The sequence below is a fragment of the Bufo bufo genome, chromosome 6, assembly GCF_905171765.1.
Source record: "Bufo bufo chromosome 6, aBufBuf1.1, whole genome shotgun sequence".
Classification (NCBI taxonomy): domain Eukaryota; kingdom Metazoa; phylum Chordata; class Amphibia; order Anura; family Bufonidae; genus Bufo; species Bufo bufo.
In genome coordinates, this window is record NC_053394.1 from 133,084,486 (window position 1) to 133,107,169 (window position 22,684).

At 49.0% G+C, this 22,684-nt stretch overlaps 1 protein-coding gene across 3 annotated transcripts in view; it reads right to left on the reverse strand.

The window, feature by feature from the left end:
* The window catches only part of RTEL1 (regulator of telomere elongation helicase 1), a 197,303-nt gene extending 174,851 nt beyond the window's left edge, over positions 1–22,452 (reverse strand). Inside the window, exons 1-3 of one of the 3 annotated variants that reach the window (XM_040439096.1) lie at positions 22,182–22,452; positions 21,218–21,416; positions 19,783–19,876 (exon numbers count right to left, since the gene is read on the reverse strand). In XM_040439096.1, the coding sequence (XP_040295030.1) occupies positions 19,783–19,876; positions 21,218–21,416; positions 22,182–22,283 (395 nt within the window). In that variant the 5' untranslated portion in view covers positions 22,284–22,452. The remainder of the gene's footprint in view (positions 1–19,782; positions 19,877–21,217; positions 21,417–22,181) is intronic. The other 2 variants (XM_040439095.1, XM_040439097.1) reach the window with 2 other exon arrangements.
* Between the last annotated feature and the right edge of the window lie 232 nt (positions 22,453–22,684).

A 22,684-nucleotide genomic window follows, 5' to 3' on the forward strand; every position in this document is an offset into this window, starting at 1 on the left:
GATGCCGATAACGTTCAAAATCCTCAATATCGGCCGATAATATCAGCCAAACCGATAATCGGTCGATCCCTAATTCAAATAATCGTTAGCTGCAGCCCTACAAAAAAAAAAAAAAACACCACACAAATGGCAGTGTAATATGTGAACCATAATTATCAAATAAGATCATGAACTATACACAATATATTTAAATCTAAATATTGAAGTGGTTTTGTGAGATTTTTTTTTACTGATGACCAATCCTCCAGACAGTTCACGAAGAATAAGACCGGCACTCGCTTGATGAATAATCTTGTTGATTTATTCAGTCACATATTTCATCATAGTGACGCGTTTCAGCAACTATGTGCTTTCATCAGACATGTGTATACATCTTACCACTAGCTCTGATATATATATAGGAAATGACATCACATTGTTACAATAAACTCCTCCCACAACCAAGTGTCTGGGGAGTGTGTGAATCAACTTAATCTGACAGGTGAAATGTATTAATCAGAAACATCTAGTTTCGCTAGAAAGAAACAAAAAGGAAACATAACAGATAATCGCATCACATGAAGCTACTGACATTGTAATCTCGATTGAGGCCTTTCGGATCCATGGTTTGTAACCGATGGATCCAATATGCCTCTCTTTTTAAGAGCAATTTGTTTCTATCAGCACCGCGTCGAGGTAATGTAACACCTTCTATGACCTGACAGCGTAGTTGTGATATAGTATGTCCCTTTTGGTGAAAGCGGTATGGTAGTGGGAGTAGCAGATTCTCCTTTCTAATTGTCGATTTGTGCTTGCTCAATCGATCTTTTATTCTCATGGAGGTTTCCCCCACATATAATAAACCACAGGGGCATTTGAGGATATACACTACAAACCGACTATCGCAGGTAAAGACCCCTCTAATAGGGATTTGTTCGCCAGAATGCGGGTGTGAAAAATAACCACCCTTAATAACATTCGAACAATTCACACAATTTAAGCATGGGAATGTGCCTTGTCTGGGGGTGGATAATGTAGTCTGTCTAGGGCCAATCTTGTTACTGCCTATATCTGCTCTAACAATCTTATCGCGCAGATTGTCTGCTCTTTTGAAACACATCATCGGGGGTCTCTGAAATTCGTCAATTTGGGGATAGGATCTCGAAACTATCTGCCAATGCTTGTTGACTATGCTTTTAACCCTTTGGATCCAAGGGTGATATTTAACCACCAATGGGATCCGTGATGATTTAATGGGTTTAACCTCTTGTAGACCTTCCAGTCTATTCCTCTGTTCATCCAGTAGTTGACTGGGGTAACCCCTCTAGTCATTTCTTCTAATCGTGTTTTCAGGGTACCTGGATAAGGCTACTTTCACACCTGCGTTCGGGTGTCCGCTCGTGAGCTCCGTTTGAAGGGGCTCACAAGCGGCCCCGAACGCATCCGTCCAGCCCCAATGCATTCTGAGTGGACGCGGATCCGCTCAGAATGCATCAGTCTGCCAGCGTTCAGCCTCCGCTCAGTGAGCGGACACCTGAACGCTGCTTGCAGTGTTCAGGTGTCCGCCTGGCCGTGCGGAGGCAAGCGGATCCGTCCAGACTTACAATGGAAGTCAATGGGGACGGATCCGCTTGAAGATGACACCATATGGCTCAATCTTCAAACGGATCCGTCCCCCATTGACTTTCAATGTAAAGTCTGGACGGATCCGTTCAGGCTACTTTCAGACTTAGTTTTTTTTTCAAACTATAATGCAGACGGATCCGTTCTGAACGGATACAAACGTCTGCATTTTAGGAGCGGATCCGTCTGAGCAGACATCAGACGGACCCGCTCTGAACGCTAGCCTTACTCACAATCCACTTAACCCGCTGATACTGTGAAAAGGGAATGGATTTTTTGTAGACTCTGGATGACTACTGGTGAAGGAGAGTAGACTGTTCCGATCAGTATTTTTGATGAAAAGGTCAGTTTGAATAAGCCCATCGTCCCCTAGTAAAACCCAGGTATCCAAGAATGAGATTTTAATTTTTTTTGTCAAAATGTATAGTGAACTGTAATTCCTCCCAAATGGAATTAATGTCTGCGGTGAAAGCCGGGGGATCCTTCAGGAACCGCGATCCCGTCCTCACGTGCAAGGAATCGCAGAACTGGCTCAGCGTTATCCGGCTCTGGCAGCGACATCTCCGGTGGGTCACAGCCTTCTTTTTTAGGCCAACGCCGGGACAGAAAAAAGCCAACACGAGGAGAGCCGGGAGCTATCACAAGCGAAATAGAGGCACCAAGGAAGACGCGATCCCAGGTAGGACACAAAACCTAATATTTAATTTGTCATCTAAAAGTCTAAGTCCGGCCCAGATGAACTTGTTAGCGAGAGGTTTATCCTTCAGTCCAACTGGGAACTTTGATACATTTACTTTAGATATGGACTTACAACGTTTTTTTCGCAATATGCGACTTAAGGTGCATTTTCATCAAGAAGAACAATCGCAAGTTTGCACATCGATAGACTCAAGTCATGAAACGTTAACTCTGGGGCGTTTTGGTTTGAGAATGAAGAGCGAGTTATGCCGCCTAAATCTCACCATCCAGTTGAGACCTTCATTAATTTAGTTCAACGCGATATAGAAATGTTGTTGCAACAATGTAAACAAGGCAAACTTAATATCCGACACAATTTAAGCATAGAGGAAAAAACATGCCCTCAATCACATTCTGGATGTGAGAGGTATGTGGTGCTGTTTTCTCCTATATGTAGTGCTGGCTCACTACTGTGACCTGCGTCTCATTTTCTCAAAGTCCTTTTTTTTAATTATATGCATTTAAAATTTGGCGACTAAAAAATTTAATTTGGCTCCTAAATTTTTTAGTTTAGGAGCCAATGGCTCCTGGTCATTTTTTTTTTGTCTGGAGCACTGTAGTCGGTTTGTAGTGTATATCTTCAAATGCCCCTGTGGTTTATTATATGTGGGGGAAACCTCCATGAGAATAAAAGATCGAAAGGGACATACTATATCACAACTACGCTATCAGGTCATAGAAGGTGTTACATTACCTCGACACGGTGGTGATAGAAACAAATTGCTCTTAAAAAGAGAGGCATATTGGATCCATCGGTTACAAACCATGGATCCGAAAGGCCTCAAATCGAGATTACAATGTCAGTAGCTTCATGTGATGCGATTATCTGTACAATGTTTCCTTTTTGTTTCTTTCTAGCGAAACTAGATGTTTCCGATAATACACTGCTCAAAAAAATAAAGGGAACACAAAAATAACACATCCTAGATCTGAATTAATAAAAATATTCTTCTGAAATACTTTGTTCTTTACATAGTTGAATGTGCTGACAACAAAATCACACAAAAATAAAAAAAATGGAAATCAAACTTTTCAAACCATGGAGGTCTGGATTTGGAGTCACACTCAAAATTAAAGTCGAAAAACACACTACAGGCTGATCCAACTTTGATGTAATGTCCTTAAAACAAGTCAAAATGAGGCTCAGTAGTGTGTGTGGCCTCCACGTGCCTGTATGACCTCCCTACAACGCCTGTGCATGCTTCTGATGAGGTGGCGGACGGTCTCCTGAGGGATCTCCTCCCTGACCTGGACTAAAGCATCTGCCAACTCCTGGACAGTCTGTGGTGCAACGTGACGTTGGTGGATAGAGCGAGACATGATGTCCCAGATGTGCTCCATTGGATTCAGGTCTGGGGAACAGGCGGGCCAGTCCATAGCATCAATGCCTTCATCTTGCAGGAACTGCTGACACACTCCAGCCACATGAGGTCTAGCATTGTCTTGCATTAGGAGGAACCCAGGGCCAACCGCACCAGCATATGGTCTCACAAGGAGTCTGAGGATCTCATCTTGGTACCTAATGGCAGTCAGGCTACCTCTGGCGAGCACATGGAAGGCTGTGCGGCCCTCCAAAGAAATGCCACCCCACACCATTACTGACCCAATACCAAACCGGTCATGCTGGAGGATGTTGCAGGCAGCAGAACGTTCTCTGCGGTGTCTCAAGACTCTGTCACGTCTGTCACATGTGCTCAGTGTGACCCTGCTTTCATCTGTGAAGAGCACAGGGCGCCAGTGGCAAATTTGCCAATCTTGGTGTTCTCTGGCAAATGCCAAACATCCTGCATGGTGTTGGGCTGTAAGCACAACCCCCACCTGTGGACATCGGGCCCTCATATCACCCTCATGGAGTCTGTTTCTGACCGTTTGAGCAGACACATGCACATTTGTGGCCTGCTGGAGGTCATTTTGCAGGGCTCTGGCAGTGCTCCTCCTGTTCCTCCTTGCACAAAGGCGGAGGTAGCGGTCCTGCTGCTGGGTTGTTGCCCTCCTACGGCCTCCTCCACGTCTCCTGATGTACTGGCCTGTCTCCTGGTAGTGCCTCCATGCTCTGGACACTACGCTGACAGACACAGCAAACCTTCTTGCCACAGCTCGCATTGATGTGCCATCCTGGATAAGCTGCACTACCTGAGCCACTTGTGTGGGTTGTAGACTCCGTCTCATGCTACCACTAGAGTGAAAGCACCGACAGCATTCAAAAGTGACCAAAACATCAGCCAGGAAGCATAGGAACTGAGAATTGGTCTGTGGTCACCACCTGCAGAACCACTTCTTTACTCCTTTGCTGAAACGCGTCACTATGATGAAATACGTGACTGAATAAATCAACAAGATTATTCATCAAGCGAGTGCCAGTCCTATTCTTCGTGAATTATCTATTGGGATCCCTGCCCGCAGACACGTGCACCACCAAATTCTTCGAGCAGTGCCGACCTTATTTGGATTACAATCCTCCAGACAGGTCATCAGTATCTGATCGGCGCCGATCAGCTGTTTGAGAAGGCAGAGTGCCAACACATTCATCGGTCACGTGGCCTGGGAGCATAGAAGTGGATGGGGCTGAGCACGATACCAAGCACAGCCACTAACTATACTAATGTACAGAGCAAGGAAAAGGCCGCAGCGCTCACAGAAGTGCCCGTGCCTTCTCAAACAGCTGATCAGCAGGGGTCCCTTTTAAAATATGTCTGTTTTACCAATAACAAACCACAGGGGGGCAGATTTACTACTGAAAAAGCATCAGAATACTGGGGAAGGTTGGGGCAAAAAAATTGCGTAATTGCCTTGGACCATATTTATAGTTTTATACACTTTTTACATCCTGTCCTACAAGGGGTGTGGCTTAGCTAAAAGGGATTTGGATTTATGGGAAAGGGGGTGTGGCCTAAATGAGCCAATTAACTGGTGAATATTTGGCAGACACTAAGCCAACAAATAGGTGGTGTAAAGTTAGACTGGACAGTCTATAGGTGACCCAGATTAATCATCCAGTACCAGCTACAATGATAAATCTGGCACAGTTTAGGACGGTCTACGTTTGCACTCTATTTCTATTAGACAGTACTAGTAAATCTCCCCCAGAGTCCTCAAAGAATAAAAATAATAAAAATTTGTTCATATTACAGAATCATAGAACATGTCCTATACTTGGCCACAAAATGCGGTTCACAGACCCATTGAAGTCAATGGGTCCAAAAAAATAAAAAAAACTGATGCAACACAGACGTCATCCATATCTTGTGGATCTGCATTTTGCGGACTGCAAAATATATATGGTCGTGTGAATGTACCCTATACTGATGAAAAATACTGACCAAATCCTGACTTTGTGAAAAGGATAGGTTATGAATATCAGTTCAGTGGGGGGGTGTTGGTCAGACACTGGCATCCCCAGCGATCAGCTGGCAGCAAAAGCCACAGCCTCCAGAACTGACAGTGTATGGAGCCAGAAGCACAGTCCTATACATTGTGTAGCAGTCACGTCAGGTTACTGCAGCCCATTCAGCAGTGTATGGGTCTCCCCTATATCCAATAAAGCAGGCATGCACAACCTGCGACCCTCCAGCTGTTGTAAAACTACAACTCCCACAATGCCTTGCTGTAGGCTGTTCGGGCATGCTGGGAGTTGCAGTTTTGAAACAGCTGGAGGGCCGCAGGTTGAGAATGCCTGCAATAAAGCATACATGTAGGAAAAAAGGCAGTACAACCATATATAAGTGGATACATATATTCGAATATCAGGGGCAGACATATCGCCTGTGCAGCCGGTTCAGCTGAACAGGCGCCCGGCGTGTGAGGGGGCCTATTTATACTAGTGAGCGCTTCTGGAAGCGCTCACTAGTATCATACTAGTGAGCGCATCCAGAAGCGCTCACTAGTATGAATGGGCCCCCTCTAGTATGCAAGAGAGGCGGTGGCGGTGGAGAGAAGCGCTTACTTACCACTCCGGCTCCGTTTCCTCCCTGGTCTCCTCCAGCCTGACTGCGTACAGCGCGCACTATGACCTGACGCTGTATGCAGTCAGGTCATGTGACTGTGCAGCGAGGGCTGTTGGAGACACATCAGGACACCCCGACGGACATGGAGAGCAGCGGAGCAGGAGAGGTAAGTTTTCATTATTTATTTTTAGTCTGATCTGAGATCTGATGGGGGTCTTTCACATCGATATGGGGGTGCCTGAATAAATAATTAACAACTGATATTAAGAGGGGGGTTCTGAGCAAGTGACATATGGGGGGGGGGGGGCTGAGCAATTGACATATGGGGGGCCTGTCCATTTTATATACTGGCAGACATGGGGGCACTATGGAGGGGGAGGAGCACTATGGGGGGCCCTATCTTGTATACTGGCACACATGGGGGGGGGCACTATGGAAAAGGGGGGGAAAGGAGCACTATGGGGGCATTTTCTGGGGCCCTATCTTATATACTGACAGACATGGGGGCACTATGGAGGGGAGGAGCACTTTGGGGACCCTATCTTATATACTAGGACACATGGGGGGCACTATGGAAAAGGGGGATCACTATGGAGAAGGGAGCACTATTGGGGTCATTATATAGGGGAATTATACTGGCACACATTATGGGGGCATTTTATACTGGCACATTTTTAGGCACCATGGGGACAAGGGGAGGCGCACTATTGCGGCACGATATAGTAGTATTTTATACTGGCGCAAATTATAGGGCACTATGGGGATCTCGTCTCAACCGGGGGCACTAAGAGGAGGTCTTTTTTATACTGCCACACAACAGGGCATTTTTATTTTTACTGTAACACATTATAAAGAGAATTATTACTACCGTGGGCATTATGGTGGGCTTTATTACAGTTTAAGGACTATGAGGAACTAATATGAGCACTATGGGAGCATTATTACTTCTGGGAAACAGTGGGGACATTATAACTGTAGGGGCACTATTGCTACTACGTGTTGTCTGGTAGATAATTATTTCTATTGGTGGGACTTTGGGGAGCAGTATTACTGTGGGGGGCACCCTGGCACAGCATCAGCTTAACACAATTATTTTTGGGGAACATTATGTTTACACTATTAGTGTCAGGGACACTTTCCTGGGCCCAGTTATTTTTTAGGACACTGTGTGCCAATAATTATTGAAGGGGAACTATCTGTGTGTAACTTGTATAGGGAGCACAGCAGGCACAGTATTGGGGGTGGCAGGATGGGGTGTTCAGAAGGTGGAAGGATGATGAAAGGTAGGAAACTAAGAGGTCTGTCAAACTCTGCAGAGAGAAGAGATGGCTGAAAGAAATCATCATGGCGGTCTGGTCTGAAAGGAGAAGATGAGGAAAGAGAACATCTACATCAAAGGAGACGTCACTGGACGGAAGAGGTATGTGTACCTGTATTAGGCTACTTTCACATCTGCGTTAGTGATTCTGGCAGGCTATGGCAGCCTTCTGGAATTCACTGGATCAAGCACTGCTGGATGCAGACAGAATGCCCGCCGGCCCCATTGACTATAATGGGGTACGGCAGAGAACCGGCCACAATCTGGCAAAAATGCTGAGAATCAGCGGGACACAAACCGCTGCATGCTGCGGTTTGTGTCCGGCCGATTACTTGCATTTTCTGCTGGATCAGGTGGCCGGAGCGTAGTGCCGCAGGTGTGAAAGTAGCCTTAGGCCTCATGCACATGACCGTTTTTGTACTCCGTTCAGCAAAATGGGGTTCCGTTGTTCCGTGATCCGTTTTTGTTTCCGTGTGTCTTCCTTTATTTTTGGAGGATCACCAGACATAAAGGAAGGTAAAAAAAAATTCTAAGACAGGTTTGCCATGCAAATGATAGGAATAAAACGGACGCGGACAACAATCTTGTGTGCCTCCGCGTTTTTTAGCGGTCCCATTGACTTGAAAGGGTCCGGGAACAGTTTCCCGCGGACAAGAATAGGACAGGTTATATTTTTTGGACGGACTGGAACCACGGACGCGGATGGCAAACGATGCACTATCCGCATTTTCAACGGCTCCATAGAAATGAATGGGTCTGCACCTGAAACACTAAAATCGGCAGAACGGACGTGGAAGCAAACAACGGTCGTGTGCATGAGGCCTTACCCTGTATGTTTTGTATTGCTAAAAGTAATGTTAGGACGGAATAGGTTAGGTTGCGAATTTGGATTGGGGGGTGGGCCAGACACATTCTTTGCACAGGGGCCCTCTGCTGTCTGTGTCCGCCCCTGATGAATATGTTGCCTTTTTTCCTACATATATGCTTTATTGCAGGCATGCTTAACCTGCGGCCCTCCAGCTATTGCAAAACTACAACTCCCATCATTCCCGGACAGCCTACAGCAGGGCATGGTGGGAGTTGTAGTTTTACAACAGCTGGAAGGCCACAGGTTGAGCACCCCTGCTTTATTGGATTTATAGGTGTTGCACATTACACACGCAGGCATGCACTCCTAATTTATTGGTGGTGCCCACTGTAAATTGCTTAGTTCACAGTGTATGGCCCTTTCTGCTTCCATAAACCGTTATTTCCTGTGGAAGCGCCTCCTACTAACAGCTAATTGGTGGAGATGATGGGTGTCAGACCCCCACAATCTGATATTGATCATTAGGTCATTAATACTGAAGTCCCAGTATACCACTTCATTCAGAACCATAAACAATGTTGTAGCACTTACTTTTGACAACCAGATGATACTATCGTGGTTACACAGACAGTTAGGCCCCTTTCACACGGGCGAGTATTCCGCGCGGATGCAATGCGTGAGTTGAACGCATTGCACCCGCACTGAATCCGGACCCATTCATTTCTATGGGGCTGTGCACACGAGCGGTGATTTTCACGCATCACTTGTGCGTTGCGTGAAAATCGCAGCATGTTCTATATTCTGCGTTTTTCACGCAACGCAGGCCCCATAGAAGTGAATGGGGTTGGGTGAAAATCGCAAGCATCCGCAAGCAAGTGCGGATGCGGTGCTATTTTCATGCACGGTTGCTAGGTGACGATCGGGATGGGGACCCGATCATTATTATTTCCCCTTATAACATGGTTATAAGGGAAAATAATAGCATTCTGAATACAGAATGCTAAGTAAAATAGGGCTAGAGGGGTTAAAAAAAAAATAATTAACCCACCTTAATCCACTTGTTCGCGCAGCCGGCATCTCTTCTGTCTTTAACTGTGAGCAATAGGACCTTTGATGATGTCACTACGCTCATCACATGATCCATCACCATGGTGATGGACCATGTGATGAACACAGTGACATCAAAGGTCCTATTGCTCACAGTTAAAGACTGGATTAAGGTGAGTTAAAAAAAATATATATATTTTTTTAACCACTTAAGGACCACAGGTTTATACCCCCCTAAAGACCAGGCCCTTTTTTACAAATCGGCACTCCACAACTTTAGCGGTTTATTGCTCGGTCATGCAACTTACCACCCAAATGAATTTTACCTCCTTTTCTTCTCACTAATAGAGCTTTCATTTGGTGGTATTTCATTGCTGCTGACATTTTTACTTTTTTTGTTATTAATCGAAATTTAACGATTTTTTTGCAAAAAAAATGACATTTTTCACTTTCAGTTGCAAAACTTAGCAAAAAAAACGACATCCATATATAAATTTTTCTCTAAATTTATTGTTCTACATGTCTTTGATAAAAAAAAAATGTTTGGGTAAAAAAAAAATGGTTTGGGTAAAAGTTATAGCGTTTACAAACTATGGTACAAAAATGTGAATTTCCGCTTTTTGAAGCAGCTCTGACTTTCTGAGCACCTGTCATGTTTCCTGAGGTTCTACAATGCCCAGACAGTACAAACACCCCACAAATGACCCCATTTCAGAAAGTAGACACCCTAAGGTATTCGCTGATGGGCATAGTGAGTTCATAGAACTTTTTATTTTTTGTCACAAGTTAGCGGAAAATGATGATTTTTTTTTTTTTTCTTACAAAGTCTCATATTCCACTAACTTGTGACAAAAAATAAAAACTTCCATGAACTCACTATGCCCATCAGCGAATACCTTGGGGTGTCTTCTTTCCAAAATGGGGTCACTTGTGGGGTAGTTATACTGCCCTGGCATTCTAGGGGCCCAAATGTGTGGTAAGGAGTTTGAAATCAAATTCTGTAAAAAATGACCAGTGAAATCCGAAAGGTGCTCTTTGGAATATGGGCCCCTTTGCCCACCTAGGCTGCAAAAAAGTGTCACACATCTGGTATCTCCGTATTCAGGAGAAGTTGGGGAATGTGTTTTGGGGTGTCATTTTACATATACCCATGCTGGGTGAGATAAATATCTTGGTCAAATGCCAACTTTGTATAAAAAAAATGGGAAAAGTTGTCTTTTGCCAAGATATTTCTCTCACCCAGCATGGGTATATGTAAAATGACACCCCAAAACACATTCCCCAACTTCTCCTGAGTACGGAGATACCAGATGTGTGACACTTTTTTGCAGCCTAGGTGGGCAAAGGGGCCCATATTCCAAAGAGCACCTTTCGGATTTCACTGGTCATTTTTTACACATTTTGATTTCAAACTTCTTACCACACATTTGGGCCCCTAGAATGCCAGGGCACTATAACTACCCCACAAGTGACCCCATTTTGGAAAGAAGACACCCCAAGGTATTCGCTGATGGGCATAGTGAGTTCATGGAAGTTTTTATTTTTTGTCACAAGTTAGTGGAATATGAGACTTTGTAAGGAAAAAAAAAAATATATCATCATTTTCCGCTAACTTGTGGTGAGCTATCCACAAACTTTGCCATTTCCATTTTCCAGGGGCCCTAATGTGTGGTAAGTAGGTAAATGACCTGTGAAATCCTAAAGGTGCTCTTTGGAATGTGGGCCCCTTTTCCCACCTAGGCTGCAAAAAAGTGTCACACATGTGGTATCGCCGTATTCAGGAGAAGTTGGGCAATGTGTTTTGGGGTGTCTTTTTACATATACTCATGCTGGGTGAAAGAAATATCTCAGCAAAAGACAACTTTTCCCATTTTTTTATACAAAGTTGGCATTTGACCAAGATATTTATCTCACCCAGCATGGGTATATGTAAAATGACACCCCAAAACACATTGCCCAACTTCTCCTGAGTACGGCGATACCAGATGTGTGACACTTTTTTGCAGCCTAGATGCGCAAAGGGGCCCACATTCCTTTTATGAGGGCATTTTTAGACATTTGGATCCCAGACTTCTTCTCACGCTTTAGGGCCCCTAGAATGCCAGGGCAGTATAAATACCCCACGTGACCCCATTTTGGAAAGAAGACACCCCAAGGTATTCAATGAGGGGCATGGCGAGTTCATAGAAAACGAGATTTTTGTATAACTTACCAGTAAAATCTCTTTCTCGCTCTTTCCTTGGGGGACACAGAAGACCTTGGGTATAGCTCATCTCCCTAGGAGGCGTGACACTAAGTGAAGACTGTTAAGCCCCTCCTCCACAGCTATACCCTCAGCCTGGAGAGAGAGACTGCCAGTTGCGTGTCCAAGTAGTGAGAAAAGGCAAAGTCCAAAAAGTGGAACCAACAAGCCAACTACCCAAAGGGTAAAACAAACTCGGAAACAGTCAGAGAAGAACAAAGAATGGGTGGGTGCTGTGTCCCCCAAGGAAAGAGCGAGAAAGAGATTTTACTGGTAAGTTATACAAAAATCTCGTTTTCTCGCCCAGTTTCCTTGGGGGACACAGAAGACCTTGGGACGTTCAAAAGCAGTCCAAAGGGGGAGGGACCACAGCACCAAGGCGAAGCACCCGAAGGCAACAAAAAACCGCCGCCTGCAGACCAGGCGGCCCAAGGCAGCATACGCCGAAGGCCGAGTATGCACCCTGTAGAACTCGGTAAGGTGTGCAAGGAAGACCAGTGACCACCTTACAAATGCATGGCCGAAGCCTAATGCCTCCGGCCCAGGAAAAAACCGACAGCTCTGGCAAAATGAATGGTGACACCAAAAGCAGAACCCTGCCCTTGGTGCGACAACCACAGCAAGAGCCACACTGAGAAAGCGGAGGAAAGCCACCCTGGAGGCCCTCAACCCTTTGCGCGGACCTCCTGGGAACACAAGAGACCGAACGTCGACAAGAGTCGGAGATCTCCAAGTAAAAAACTGCAAGGCCCAAACAACGTCCAAATCGGTGAAGTGTCCGTTCCCGGGGGTGGGAAGGGGAGGACGACTGCCTCAATGAAATGAAGGACAAACACCACCTTCAGAAGGAAGGAAGAGACGGAATGGAGAACAGCCCTGTCCTGGGGGAAGACAGAAGGCTCGGAACAAGAAGGGCCGCCACTCAGGCACCAGTCAGAGACACGATGGCTACAGAAACCCAACCGTACAGGACAGAAGGAGTAGAGAGGACTTCTGTAATGGCTCCAAGGAAAAATTGGAGCGCCAAGAGTCCAGTATGTAGTTCCCAGGACGGTAACGGAGGGCAGTACAAAGGAACCCAAGAGCCGCTCCATGGAAGAAGTTCCTGACAGGCCCAGAGGGTCGGGGAACGCTGAAAGAGGAAGGACAGGAACGACACTTGATACCTCAAGCAACGGAGCCCCAGCCCCAGGTCCAGGCCGGACTGGAGAAAGACAGAACCATGGAGAGAGAAAGGCAGAGTGGGGGAACGCCCAGCTTCCCACAGAACCCCAGGTAAAGCCCTAAGTCCTACCACAGATCCTGGACGAAAACTCGGCTAGAAGCGAACACTAGCGAGCTCACTAGAGTCGCCTGGGCAAGCGGGCGAAAACCCAATGATCAGTAACACGGGCAGAACGGTCGGTAGAACTGGTCCCGTCGGCCCCGAACAATGTTGTCCCGTATCCACCCGGAGTGGGGGAGCAGACGGACAGGAACCGAAGGGTCCGCCCAGCAACCGCCCGATGCCAGGACAAGACAGGCTAAAGCCCAAGCCGATGTAGCCACCACAGGAAGACGGACTAAATGGTAGTCCTCCCAAGTTACCGAGAAGGTAAATCCATAGCAGAAACATTGCCTAGAATGGAAAAAACGCAATCTGCACCCAGCGGGAGGACAGAACGCGGTAGACCCGTTAGATAGGTACACAGCTAGCACAGTCAGTGTGGACAAGACACCAGAACCATCCACCTGAACAACCATGCTCTTCCCAGAGGGGAGGGCAGAGAAGGAACATCCTCTGAAGCGTGGCCGGAACCGAAGCCACATCGGAGAGATCCGTACCGAGTGGGAGCCAAACAGAACTGGCGAGAAAAGGCAGTCGAGACAGAGGCCGGGATAACACCCTCCAAAAGAAAGGAGGAGTGGGCATAGAGAAGCCATAGGACAGCTCAAAAGCAGAACCCCGCTACACTGAGACGCCCGGTTCACCGCTTCGCAGAAGGCGAATATCCTGAAGAACTCAAGGTGGATGTCCTCCGGACCTGGGTAAGCGAGCACCCAAGAGAAGTTGGGTGACCTTCCCAAGAAGAGCGGCCCGAACCTGGTAGAAGGAAATAGTAGTAGGCGAGGGGACCGTAGTCCCGCCAGAGCCAACATAGACTGCGAAGGGCGCTGCAGACAGCACTCTCGACCATGTGACCACTAGCGCAGGGAAACAATGCTGCGGGAAGACGAATGGGTACGTGTCTAGGAACCACGAACACTCCCCGGCGGAAGGGCCAACGAAATGAATGAGCACCGCCCAGCTCGGAGCAGTAGCGAGCAGGTAGAGGCAGTCTACTTATATATAAGGCATTCATTTATTGTTTGTTGGACAACACCTTAGGCTTACACAGGTGGACAGAATGATCTCTTTAGAGAATAGTGCAAGGCTTGCTGCAAACACCGTCTCCCAAGAGAAAAAAATATGTCGCAGGAGGAAAGGAGGGATACGTACGAGTAGCCCCGTAAGCAGTGAGAAGGCCAACCCACCTACGGGACGAGAAGGTATACACGGCCCAAACAACACACAAAAACGTCCACTCACTGCAAAAATATCACTCAGCGAAGGCCAGCCAGAGTGCAACAGTATCTACGGAAGTGCAAAGTGCAAACTGAAAAGGAGTTATGCACAAGACTAGTATGGTATGCGATGGAACGCAAAACTGACCGCCCCGAAAGGGGGGAAATGTACCTGGCAAATTGCAGTCGGCAAGGGTGCAAAAGCCCGCCCCAAAAAAGGGGGGAATGCCCAAGGCCGTACCTACGTCAGAGAAGTAGGGCATACCATACTTCGCCCCGAAGGGCGCCATGCACATAGCCACACAGTATCCAGCAGGAATGCAGGAGGTCCACCTAGTGAAAGGGGGACATGCACAGGGCTATCCTAGCATTAAGTGAGTGTGCAACAACTCACCCAACACCGAAACTTCGTGAGAGTGTAACTACTCCCAATGAAGGGGAACATGTGCAAGTCCAATACGGCACATACAAGGACAGCCTTGAATCTCGTGAGCGTGCAAAATTCCGCCCATGGAATGAGGGGTGGTCACGCACAAGGCCAGCACGGTATCCAATGGGAGCGCGAGCGTTCCACCCATGTTAGAGGGCCATGCTCAAGGCCAGCAACGTATCCGGTGAGAGTGTAGTATGCCGCCCAGAAAAGAGGGGGGGGGGGGGGTCATGCACACGGTCAGCATCGCATCCAGGGAGAGTGCGATCAGTCGGTGAGAATGTGTGCATGTCACCTGAAGGAGGCGTGCCCATGGCCGGCAGCGAGTCCAGTGAGAGTGCGTACACCGCCCACGGAAGAGGGTGCAAGCACCCCGCCATGTATGGGGTTCATGCACATGGCCAACAACGTACCGGCGAGAGAACATCACCGACCGAGGGAGTGTATGTATGCCGCCACAGGGAAAATCCAATGAGAGTGCATCATACCACCTATGGAAAGTGGTCATGCACATGGCTGGCAGTGAATCCAGTGAGAGTGCCGAATGCCGTCCACGGAAGGGAGTCATGCCTATGGGCGTCAGCGAATTCAGAGAGTGCAGCGGTCTGCCTATGGAAGGGGGTCACGCACATGATCGGCAACGAATCCAGTGAGAGTGCAGCGTTCCACCAATGGAAAGGGATCGTGCACATGGCCAGCACCGTATCTGGTGAGAGTGCAGTATTCCACCTAAGAAAGGGGGTCATGCACAGATCGCAATGAATCTAGTGAGAGTGTAGCGTTCCGGCTATGGAAGGAGGTCGTGCACATGGCCAGCACCGTATCCGGTGAAACTGCAGTAGTCCGCCAAAGAAAGGGGGATCATGCACAAGGCCAACCCGCAGCCAGGGAGAGTACAGTATCCCGCCCAGGAGGGGGCTCCCGCACATGGCAGCACCATAACTGAAGAGGGTGACGAATGCTGCCTACAGAAAGGGCCGCATGCACTTGACCAGCGCCGTATCGTGAGAGAGGGCTAGGAGGGTAAAATGACCCTGGCAGCGCCGCAGCCGGGGAGCGCGACATGCCCCTAGGGAAGGGGGGCATGTACTGACATGAGGCTGCAGCGTCCTGCGCAGCCCACAAGTTATATATATAAAAAATAATTTTTTTTTTTTTTATTTTTTTTTTTTTTTTTATATATATAACATAAAGGGGTGCCACCTACACGCGCACGGGGGGGGGGGGGGGGGGCGGGGGATGGGTTGGCAGCCATACAGGCCCATCTGAAGCCGGCCTGTACCCAAAGGGTTAAACAGGGATCCGGCCAGGAGGGCGGCACTGCGATCCTCTGGGGGCAGCCATACAGGCCCATCTGAAACCGGCCTGTACCGCGGCGCTGCGATCCCCTGGGGGCACCCATACAGGCCATCTGAAGCCGGCCTGTACCCAAAGGGTTAACAGGGATCCGGCCTGGAGGGCGGCGCTGCGATCCCCTGGGGGCGGGGGAACCTCCCGGCGGGAAGAATTCCCGCCTGGAGAAGTTCCAGCCCCCTCCAACAGAGGCCGGAATTTTGCGGCCTAGTAACTGTAGGCCGTGAAGCCGGGGCCTAAATTTTTAGCGGCGCCCGGCTGACCGGGGCCGCACAGTATTCAAGTACCGGCCGGGGAACGAAGCGGCGCATGCACATGCCGGCCACGGGTGCCCACCCCGCGGGCCGGAAGAGCCGGGGACCCGGATAGAGTGCCGGGATCGCGGCCGTAAAGCCTGCGGTGCCCGGCCGACCGGAATGTTCCGACGGTCGGCCTGGGGCTGTTGAAGCATAGCGCTCATAGTGCAGGGCGCGGGTGCCCACCCCGCTGCCCAGAAGCGAGGACCCTGCACTCGGCAGCCATTTTACCCATGGAGCGGGCCCTGGCTTATAACAGCGCACCATGTGGCCAACAGCCACAACCACCTTGCCCTTGGGCCGGTGCCCGTGAGGGCAGAGGAGGGTCAGGAGCAGCAAGGCTCTGGCCCTGAAGCAGTAGCCGGTAAGAGGGAGGGGGACCCTGAGACCGGGTGCCTGTGAGGGTGGGACGCCTGCATAACCCCTCCGTCAGGGGCAGCTAGTTGCGGACCTCTGCAGCTCCCCAGGCATTCTTCTTGTAGGGAGAAGGGTGCCAATGACCTATGGAGGCCAGGAGAGAGGGAGCAGAATGTCGCCCTGTGGCAGCCCAGGGGCCAGCCTAGGTCTAGCAGGGACAGAAGGGTCCATAGGCCCAGTATAGGGTCAGGCACGCAGGAGACCGGGGGGGACGGGGACGTTGGGCTGGAGAAGCCAATCTCTCACCATAGACGTCTTCACCCTCGGTCCGTTCCAGCAGGGTCGCCCCTTCAGCTACTGGCACCGTAGTGGCAGGACGCTGGAAGGGGGACTTGGCGTGCGGGCGACCCTTGCGCTGGCGGGATGTAGGGGAGCTGGGCTGCCCTGATCCACCTTGCCTTCTGTGGGGGAGGCAGCAGTGCGGGTGACCGGCACTGGCGCAGCTCAACCCCGGGAGAAACAGAGAGGTCTAGTGCGTCTCTGTTGTCCCTGATGATCTGGAACAAAAAGAAAAGAAAAAAGTAAAAATCTAAAATTTAAACAAGGAGAAACCAGCCCTGCAGAGCAGGGAGTGTTTTGCCTCCTTGGACACTAAGCAAAAAACTGGCAGTCTCTCTCTCCAGGCTGAGGGTATAGCTGTGGAGGAGGGGCTTAACAGTCTTCACTTAGTGTCACGCCTCCTAGGGAGATGAGCTATACCCAAGGTCTTCTGTGTCCCCCAAGGAAACTGGGCGAGAAATTATTTTTTTTTGGCACAAGTTAGCAGAAATTGATTTTATTTATTTTTTTCTCACAAAGTCTCCCTTTCCGCTAACTTGGGACAAAAATTTCAATCGTTCATGGACTCAATATGCCCCTCACGGAATACCTTGGGGTGTCTTCTTTCCGAAATGGGGTCACATGTGGGGTATTTATACTGCCCTGGCATTCTAGGGGCCCTAAAGCGTGAGAAGAAGTCTGGAATATAAATCTCTAAATATTTTTACGCATTTGGATTCCGTGAGGGGTATGGTGAGTTCATGTGAGATTTTATTTTTTGACACAAGTTAGTGGAATATGAGACTTTGTAAGAAAAAAAAAATAATTTCCGCTAACTTGGGCCAAAAAAATGTCTGAATGGAGCCTTACAGGGGGGTGATCAATGACAGGGGGGTGATCAATGACAGAGGGGTGATCAGGGAGTCTATATGGGGTGATCACCCCCCTGTCATTGATCACCCCCCTATAAGGCTCCATTCAGATGTCCGTATGTGTTTTGCGGATCCGATCCATGTATCCGTGGATCCGTAAAAATCATACGGACATCTGAATGCAGCCTGACAGGGAAGGTGAGGGGGTGATCAGGGAGTCTATATGGGGTGATCACCCCCCCTGGAAGGCTCCAGGGAGACGCCTGTATGCGTTTTGCGGATCCGATCCATCTATCAGTGGATCCGTAAAAATCATGCGGACATCTGAATGGAGCTTTACAGGAAGGTGATCAATGACAGGGGGGTAATCAATGACAGGGGGGTGATCAGGGAGTCTATATGGGGTGATCACCACAGTCATTGATCACGCCCCTGTAAGGCTCCATTCAGACGTCCATATGCGTTTTGCGGATCCGATCCATCTATCAGTGGATCCGTAAAAATCATGCGGACGTCTGAATGGAGCTTTACAGGGGGGTGATCAATGACAGGGGGGTGATCAGGGAGTCTATATGGGGTGATCACCACAGTCATTGATCACGCCCCTGTAGGGCTCCATTCAGACGTCCGTATGCGTTTTGCGGATCCGATCCATCTATCAGTGGATCCGTAAAAATCATGCGGACATCTGAATGGAGCTTTACAGGGGGGTAATCAATGACAGGGGGGTGATCAGGGAGTCTATATGGGGTGATCACCACAGTCATTGATCACGCCCCTGTAAGGCTCCATTCAGACGTCCGTATGCGTTTTGCGGATCCGATCCATCTATCAGTGGATCCGTAAAAATCATGCGGACGTCTGAATAGAGCTTTACAGGGGGGTAATCAATGACAAGGGGGGTGATCAGGGAGTCTATATGGGGTGATCAAGGGTGAATAAGGGGTTAATAAGTGACGGGGGGGGTGTAGTGTAGTGGTGCTTGGTGCAACATATTACTGAGCTACCTGTGTCCTCTGGTGGTCGATCCAAAGAAAGGGGACCACCAGAGGACCAGGTATATTAGACGCTGTTATCAAAACAGCGTCTGATATACCTTTCAGGGGTTAAAAAAAACACATCTCCAGCCTGCCAGCGAACGATCGCCGCTGGCAGGCTGGAGATCCACTCTCTTACCTTCCGTTCCTGTGAGCGTGCGCGCCTGTGTGCGCGCGTTCACAGGAAATCTCGGCTCACGCGAGATGACGCCAATCGGTGTTAGCGTAGCCTGGGGGAGCCGCCGCGATGACGCCTTTCGGCATTACAGTTGCGGCAAGTGGTTAACCCCTCCAGCCCTATTTTACTTAGAATTCTGTATTCAGAATGCTATTATTTTCCCTTATAACCATTGGGTACCAAACATGCGCGATTTTTCTCATGCGAGCGCAAAACGCATTACAATGTTTTGCACTCGCGCGGAAAAATCGTGCATGTTCCCGCAACGCACCCGCACTTTTTCCCGCAACGCCCGTGTGAAACCAGCCTTAAAGGGGTTGTGCACTTTTTGGTGGCGGGGGTGTCAGACGTGTGAGGGGAAGCACACTTACTGGCTTCCCAACTCCTTCACTCTATGGCCTCAGCTGCTCCGCTGGGCTCTCTGGATGTAATCTCTGGCCGCAGCGGTGACCTGCTCCCCTTGCATCACTTGACCACGTCATGACGCAAGGGGAACAGGTCACCACTGCGTCGTCAAACAGCCTAGCGGAGCAGCCAAGGCCAGTGAGCGAACATATGGAAACCAGTGCTGGGAAGCAGGTAAGCAAGCTTCCCTTTGCAGGTCTGCCAAACCCCCCACAACAGTGCACAACCCCTTTGAGGACAATTGTGGTTTCTAACCTGCCTCCACCCCACAGTGACCCTTTTCATAAACTTACCTGTAAGTGGTCTGCTTCAATTCACTTATGACCTGAGTCAGCTGAGAGTGTGTTCTGGATGCGTAAATAATCTTGGGGATATCACTGTAGTAAGCTGTAAAATTAAATAGTTACTTTTTAAAAAGGGTGCCAGACATGGAGACAAAAAATAATAATAATGAAGTCGGTAAAAAAAAAATTGAGAAAAAGTAATGGAAAAAACTGCTGACATTCCTCTTTTGTCCTTGGTGTTAATTGATCATGTTTGTTCCCTAGACCCCAGTGACATCTCCATGCAGATGACTACCTCCATTGTACCCCCTGTCTTCTTCATTGTTCTTAAAGGGGTTCTCCGGGCTTTAAGTATTGATGGCCTATCCTCAGGATCAATCATCAATATCAGACCGGTGAGGGTCCGACACCCGGCACCCCCGCCGATCAGCTGTATGAAGGGAAGGCGCGCTCAGTCTTTCTATGTCTATGGCAAAGCAGCAGCGAGCAGGAAAACGGCACGTGCGCACTGCGCGTGCCTTCCCTTCATACAGCTGATCGGCGGATCGCCAGGTGTCAAGACCCCTGCTGATCTTATATTGATGGCCTATCCTCAGGATAGGCCATCAATATTAAATGCCCGGGAGAACCCCTTTAAGCCACATAATAATATTGTGGTCTGGGGTCTTGTGCCATCAACCAAGTCTGTGCATTGTATGGAATGATCAGATAAACCCTGTAAAGAACTAATATTTCTAACAGCTGGGTGTTTGTTACATATGCATCCTAGACAATGCTCTGCGATGTACACACACGTCTCTCCCCTGTCCTAGTACTTTGTTACAATGTATTGGGCCTGGAGCCTAGATGTTTAGTGCACAAAGGACTGCCTTAATTGGACGCACTGTAACAAACCTTCAGTTGTGAGAATATTTAGGCCCATACAGGACTTCTGACCCACTATCTCACGGCAATCCTAGAGTGAATACAATTATAACAAAACATAAATCTGTCAAAATGACAAGGTCACGGTGGAATACGGATGAGAAGGTTTCATTCAGACGCTGGAAATCCTGCCCTATCCCGTGCCCGCCCAGCTGTTGGGATGGCTTTAAGAAACTTTTTGAATATGCTGTAAAGTGTCCTGAGGCTATAGCTGACTGCAGTGAATCTTTACATTCACTGCCAGCAAGCAGAGACTTTGGAAACGCTGAGGAATTGAAACAAAGTATACCAGTAAGTTCTATAATGAGAAGGGGCTGGCCCATGCATATTTATCCCCTACCCAAAGTAGATGCCAAATGCATGATTGCGGAGGGTCCAGCTGCCCAGCATCCCCCCCCCCCCCACTGATAACAAAAACGAGCAACCCTGACTCCCCAGTGTGAATACATGACCACCATCACTCCATTCATCTCAGGGCAAACATAAGCTGTGGTTTGCTTCCATGAACATCACCCCATACCTGATCCCTGTCCACTCGGCTCTCCGCTCCCCCAGTCTGCGGCCGGTCGGTCTGGGAACATCTCTGCTCCATGCATGCGCTCTTGGATTTTACGTGCAGTGATGTTATCTTTAAAATGCTGGCGCCATGCTAGTGTGGCACAGAGTAAGCATAAGGTTTTTCCAGTGCCAGTGGGACTCTCCAGAACACCATTGACTCCCTGACAACGACAAAAAAAAAAAAGGATTAATAGCAGATGGGAGAAAAGACTGCCGAATTCTAGCACCAAAACAAGTCCCTTCTCCTAGCGCAAGCCCCTCCTAGTAGTAGCCTGCTCCTAGCGCAAGCCCCTCCTAGTAGTAGCCTGCTCCTAGCGCAAGCCCCTCCTAGTAGTAGCCTGCTCCTAGCGCAAGCCCCTCCTAGTAGTAGCCTGCTCCTAGCGCAAGCCCCTCCTAGTAGTAGCCTGCTCCTAGCGCAAGCCCCTCCTAGTAGTAGCCTGCTCCTAGCGCAAGCCCCTCCTAGTAGTAGCCTGCTCCTAGCGCAAGCCCCTCCTAGTAGTAGCCTGCTCCTAGCACAAGCCCCTCCTAGCATTAGCCTGCTCCTAGCACAAGCCCCTCCTAGTAGTAGCCTGCTCCTAGCACAAGCCCCTCCTAGTAGAAGCCTGCTCCTAGCACAAGCCCCTCCTAGCAGTAGCCTGCTCCTAGCACAAGCCCCTCCTAGTAGAAGCCTGCTCCTAGCACAAGCCCCTCCTAGTAGAAGCCTGCTCCTAGCACAAGCCCCTCCTAGTAGAAGCCTGCTCCTAGCACAAGCCCCTCCTAGTAGAAGCCTGCTCCTAGCACAAGCCCCTCCTAGTCTGCCTCTAGTGTGCTTTATGTCCAAGTGCAAGCCCCTCCCACTTGTGTCCAGCTAACGTGAAGCCTGTAGGAGCTCGTGGTGTGAGTTGGAGGAGCTGCTGTCACTCATGGCGCCTCCATGCTGAACGCACCTTCTGTAGACACTCCAGCACTCTGGACATATAATCCTCCTGACATTTGTACGGAGTGAACGGGAAGTCCAGGGTGACCCCGCAAAGCTGCAGCTGAGGCATGTCGGGGCCCGGTCAGCCGCCGCAATCTTCCAGGACCTGCTCCAAGCTTCACAACTCCCGCCCGTACGTCATGACGTCACGCAGAACGGCTGACGTCACCTGAGACTTTTTTTTATTTGAGACCGGGCTGCATGTTTTTGCGGCGCTTTGACCCACAAGGGCCCAGCTGTGGTAATAATAACGTGTTTCGTGGTGACAGACCGGTCATAGTGCCGTGGAGTCAAAAAAATGGTTCCCACAACAGAGATGGAAATCGTTTAGGATGCGTGCGGCATGCTGGGAGTTGTAGTTTCTCATTATTTTATGGTTAGGTGACTAGGACAGGGATCAGCAACCTTGGGCACTTCAGCTGCTGTGAAACTACAACTCCCAGCATGCACACGTACTTGGCTGTTCTTGTA